The sequence below is a fragment of the Nerophis ophidion genome, linkage group LG14, assembly GCF_033978795.1.
Source record: "Nerophis ophidion isolate RoL-2023_Sa linkage group LG14, RoL_Noph_v1.0, whole genome shotgun sequence".
Lineage (NCBI taxonomy): Eukaryota > Metazoa > Chordata > Actinopteri > Syngnathiformes > Syngnathidae > Nerophis > Nerophis ophidion.
This window is the reverse complement of record NC_084624.1, coordinates 11,691,730-11,696,729: the sequence shown is the minus strand read 5'-3', so window position 1 is coordinate 11,696,729 and position 5,000 is coordinate 11,691,730. Positions and strand designations below refer to the sequence as shown.

Sequence of the window (5,000 nt, the reverse complement as noted above, 5' to 3'; positions counted from 1 at the left end):
CTTAATGATTCCTCCTGAGGGCTAGCGGACCGTCTGGAACTTTTTATGGTCTCGTTTAGCCTGCGGTGATGAATCCTTTTGTGGCGAGGTAAGAAACGTGAGTGGATTACGCCGATCGTGACGTTCTTTTGTCCAAATGTATGCAGCAAGATTTCCACCTTGAATCAGAGTGAGTACGCTTTAGGACAGTGTTTTACAAACCACTGTGACGAGAGGGATGATCTAATTTCACCTATTTGGGTTAAAAATATTTTTGCAAACTAGTCCTATATTTCCTTGAATTGCCGCTGGGTATATAGTATGCGCCTGCCTGGAATTACTGCCGGGTCAAACTCGTTTCACAAAATATTTTTATTAGCGCTTGTCTACAAATTCCCCCGGGTCAAACTCGTCACGTCACGAGTGACACTTCACCTGTCGTCATTTTCAAAATGGAGGAGGCTGATTTCAATAATTTGAAATCGCATAAAAGGGAAGAAGATTAGGATTTAAGGTCCAAGCTATTGAATATGCTAAAAAGAACAGTAAGCAGCTATGTTTTATTAATATACCGTAGCCGAGTGTGTCAAATATGAGTCATTAAATGACTCCCGCCTCCTGGTGGTAGAGGGCGCTAGTGATCCTTCTTGCGACTACTCAGCTGCAGAAGAAGTGATAAGGGTATTGCCGGGCCAAACTCGTTTCGCAAAATATTATTTTTATTAGCGCATGTCTAGAATTTCCGCCGGTTTCACCAAATAATTAGCATATGCCTAGAATTTCCGCAGGGTCAAACTCGTCACGTCACGAGTGACACTTCACCTGTCGTCATTTTCAAAATGGAGGAGGCTGATTTCAATCATTTGAAATCGCATAAAAGGGAAGAAGATTAAGAGCTATTCAGTAGGATTTAAGGTCCAAGCTATTGAATATGCTAAAAAGAACAGTAAGCAGCTATGTTGTATTAATATACCGTAGCCGCGTGTGTCAAATATTAGTCATTAAATGACTCCCGCCTCCTGGTGGTAGAGGGCGCTAGTGATCCTTCTTGCGACTACTCGGCTGCAGAAGAAGTGACAACAAGCAGCAAGAGTGAGCAGCGATCGTTTAATTTTTTCCTCTCGCTTGCACTTTTAACATGGAGGATTACATATCTAAAATAAAACAGTTTTCTAAACTGGACTTTCAATCGAAGCAGGAAGTAATAAAGGAAGATCTCCATCGAGACAGAGAGACTTTTAAAACTGAAGAAAGATAAGGAAGACTTCTATAAACAAGTTATCCATGCTTTTCTTAAGAAGGAGCTGCGCATGGACTTCATTTATAAGTAAAGGTAAGACCGTAATAATTTTTATTTTATTTTATTAAATGTGCTTTTCATGATGGTATCCTTACATCACACTCAAATTTATAAGCGCAGGCCTAAATTTACCGCATGCCTTTGGTAAGCGCCGAAGTGAGAAGAGGTTTTAAATTAATTAGCGCCCCGGCGGCAATACAAGGAAATACGGTAATTATAATCCGCAAATGATGTGTTGTTGTTAAGTGTCTGAACTGTCTAGAGATCGGCGGAGTAACCGTGTAATACTCTTCCATATCAGTAGGTGGCAGCCGGTAACTAATTGTTTTGTAGAGGTCGGAAACAGCGGAAGGCAGTGTGCAGGTAAAAAAGTGTCTAATGCTTAAACCAAAAATAGACAAAAAGGTGAGTGCCCTTAAGAAAAGGCATTGAAGCTTAGAGAAGGCTTAAACTGAACTGGCTGCAAAATAAACAAAAACAGAATGCTGGACGACTGCAAAGACTTACTGGCGGAGCAGAGACGGCGGCAAAGTACATCCGAACAAGACATGAAAATCAACAGTGTCCCGACAAAGGATGAAAACAACCGAAATATTCTTGATTGCTAAAACAAAGCAGGTGTGGGGAATAGCGGTCAGGAAAATACCAAATAAAGAGAAAAAGCCACCAAAATAGGAGCGCAAGACAAGAAGTAAAACACTACACAGGAAAACGGCAAAAAGGTCCAAATAAGTCAAGGTGTGACCATCAATCAATCAATGTTTATTTATATAGCCCTAAATCACAAGTGTCTCAAAGGGCTGCACAAACCACAACGACATCCTCGGTAGAGCAAGGAAAAACTCACACCCATGAATTGATTAACTAGTCGAAAAACTTATTGGGGTGTTACCATTTAGTGGTCAATTGTACTGAATATGTACTGAACTGTGCTATCTACTAATAAAAGTTTCAATCAATCAATCAAAACCGGTGGTGACAGTACACCTACTTTGAGACAAGAGCTATACTGATCCATGCTTGGTTATGCTTTAAACTAGAGGTCTCAAACTCAAATTAGAATCTGGGTGAGGCTGGGCCGCAAAAAAAGATTTCTTGAAAATAAATATCTTTATTTTTATTGACTACACAAAATAAAATCGAAATCTAAACCAAACAACATAAGAATTAAGTAATGTAAGGCAATGCAAATTAAACAATAAAAAAATAAATAAAATAACCGTTTGAATCGGTCCAGGTTATCGGGGACTGTTATAACTGACGGACAGGTGTCGCGGTGTGACTGCAGCCAGGCACGTGAGAAAACCCACGTTTCATCGCAACATCCCTGTCGCTTTCCCACTAATGCAAGGGTAGGCAACCCAAAACGTTGAAAGAGCCATTCTGGAGCCATATAACAAAAATCGTCTTGGTCTGGAGCCAAAGTGAGTGGGTTGGGGGTTACGGTAGCACAATTAGCCCCGAACAGCCTAACATCACGACTATCGTGTCACATGTCCGATTTTCCCAGCGACTCTCTGTCGGAGTATCGGCGCTGGGGTCCAGTGCACCGCGGTTTTGTATCGTCGCTCGGTCCTCCGGCGGAGTGCTTCGGAAGCTACCGGCCCCAGAGACATAGAGGGAGGGACGGAGGGAGGAAGAGCGCGTGCGGGTCGAATGGAAAAGCGGCAAAAAACGTTTCTTTGCTTGCATCACGCAAATGACGTCAATGTTCGGCCCTCGAGAACCATGTACCAGACCGTGATTGGTAGATTCCTTCACAACGCTGTCAAGCGCCATTCATATAAAATAAAAGTCGCCGGCTGCATTAACATTAAACTGTCATATTAAAGGTAGGGGACCCAAAATAACGCGTGTCTGAGACCCCTGCTTTAAAGTGATATCCAACTTTTGCGACAACGAGTTTCGTTTTTTTCATGATTTCTGCAGGTGGTGTGCCTCCGCATTTTTTCAATGAAAAAAAACGTGCCTTGGCTCAAAAACGGTTGCAAAACACTGCTTTAGGAGATTGCATGTTATTTTTAGCAGTTTGGCGGAAAAAAGAAGAGCAAAATAATTCAGTTTTGTGGCAAATTGAATTAAAAAGTAGACATGCATCAAGTACGTCAGAGACTCAGGGAGAAAAAGGCAGGGTTACACACTCGACTCATCTTCAATTATTCTGCGGAAACATGGCTCACCTGACTCTTGTGGATGGAAACAGCCCAGGCCAGTTTGAGTGGCAGCTGCAGTCGGCACAGGTGTGCTCCGCCCGCCGACTTGAACACCCAGCGTTCAGGCTTCAGCGTTTCGGTGACGCCGCACAAAAAGCGCACACGTGGGAGTCCTGAGGGGTGAGGGGACAGAAAAACGGTGAAATGGCTTCTCTTAAAATAAATGACTGTTCCCTGAAGTCATAAATAAGGCCTCGTTTTTTTGTCCTCAAGTGACAAAAAAACAAAACAAACATACTAATAAACGATTTGACTCCCTCGAATGGCCTTGACGCTAGGACCAGGCTGTTCTGAAAAACGCCCCCGACTAAAGATTGGATGCCTCCTCCTTTATTTGGACTTTCTCCGACCACATGTCAACAGATGTTTCTAAGGGACGAGGGTTGTATAGAGTTCACAGAAAAGGCGAGTCTGGTCCTGCTTCCTCTTTTCTTTTGTAGTTCTTGGGTCAGACAATATCTTTCTGATTATTACCATACATGAAAGAAACAGGAACACCATGTTGCCGCCCCCCTACTGAGTGGAGTTTTACGAGCCTTACTCTTGGTAGGTTTCAAAGACAGCTTCTGCTCTTTGCCGGGAACTCAATCTAACACAAAGTTTTTCTGATAATTTAGATAGAATTATTTCTCCGACCACATGTCAACAGCTGTTTCTATGGGACGAGCGTTGTATACAGTTCACAGAAAAGGTCGTAAAACAGTTTAAAGAAGAGGTTCGTAAAATAGTTCATAAAGAGGTTGTCTGGAAGGCGAGTCTGGTCCTGCTTCCTCTTTGCTTTTGTAGCTCTTGGGTCAGACAATATCTTTCTGATTATTACCATACATGAATGAAACAGGAACACCTTCATGTTGCCGCCCCCCTACTGAGTGGAGTTTTACGAGCCTTACTCTTGGTAGGTTTCAAAGACAGCTTCTGCTTCTCGCCGGGAACTCAATGTAACACAAAGTTTTTGTGATAATTTAGATAGAATTTTTTCTCCGACCACATGTCAACAGCTGTTTCTAAGGGACGAGGGTTGTATACGGTTCACAGAAAAGGTTGTAAAACAGTTCAAAGAAGAGGTTCGTAAAACAGTTCAAAAAGAGGTTGTCTGGTCCTGCTTCCTCTTTGCTTTTGTAGTTCTTGGGTCAGACAATATATTTCTGATTATTACCATACATGAAAGAAACAGGAACACCTTCATGTTGCCGCCCCCCTACTGAGTGGAGTTTTACGAGCCTTACTCTTGGTAGGTTTCAAAGACAGCTTTTGCTTCTTGCCGAGAACTAAATGTAACACAAAGTTTTGTGATAATTTAGATAGAATTATTCCACCAGTTCACTCACACAATAACGATGTTGCTAGAGTTTGGTTATGATACAAGTTCCAGAACGTAAATGAAGTATTGTTGACGCCTTTTGAACTCATTTCAAAAGTGATTTTAGAGGTAGAATTGATTGCTAACTGCATTGCTAGTTGCTAAAAAATGTTAAAAAAATGTTCTTGTCTCTCGTAATGACTGAACG

General features: G+C 42.0%; 1 protein-coding gene across 5 annotated transcripts in view; it reads right to left on the bottom strand.

Moving 5' to 3' along the window:
* pif1 (PIF1 5'-to-3' DNA helicase homolog (S. cerevisiae)) overlaps positions 1-5,000 on the bottom strand; it is a 146,156-nt gene that overhangs the window by 15,466 nt on the left and 125,690 nt on the right. For all 5 annotated transcript variants that reach the window (XM_061919839.1, XM_061919841.1, XM_061919838.1 and 2 more), the window contains one exon: positions 3,460-3,605. In XM_061919839.1, the coding sequence (XP_061775823.1) occupies positions 3,460-3,605 (146 nt within the window). The remainder of the gene's footprint in view (positions 1-3,459; positions 3,606-5,000) is intronic.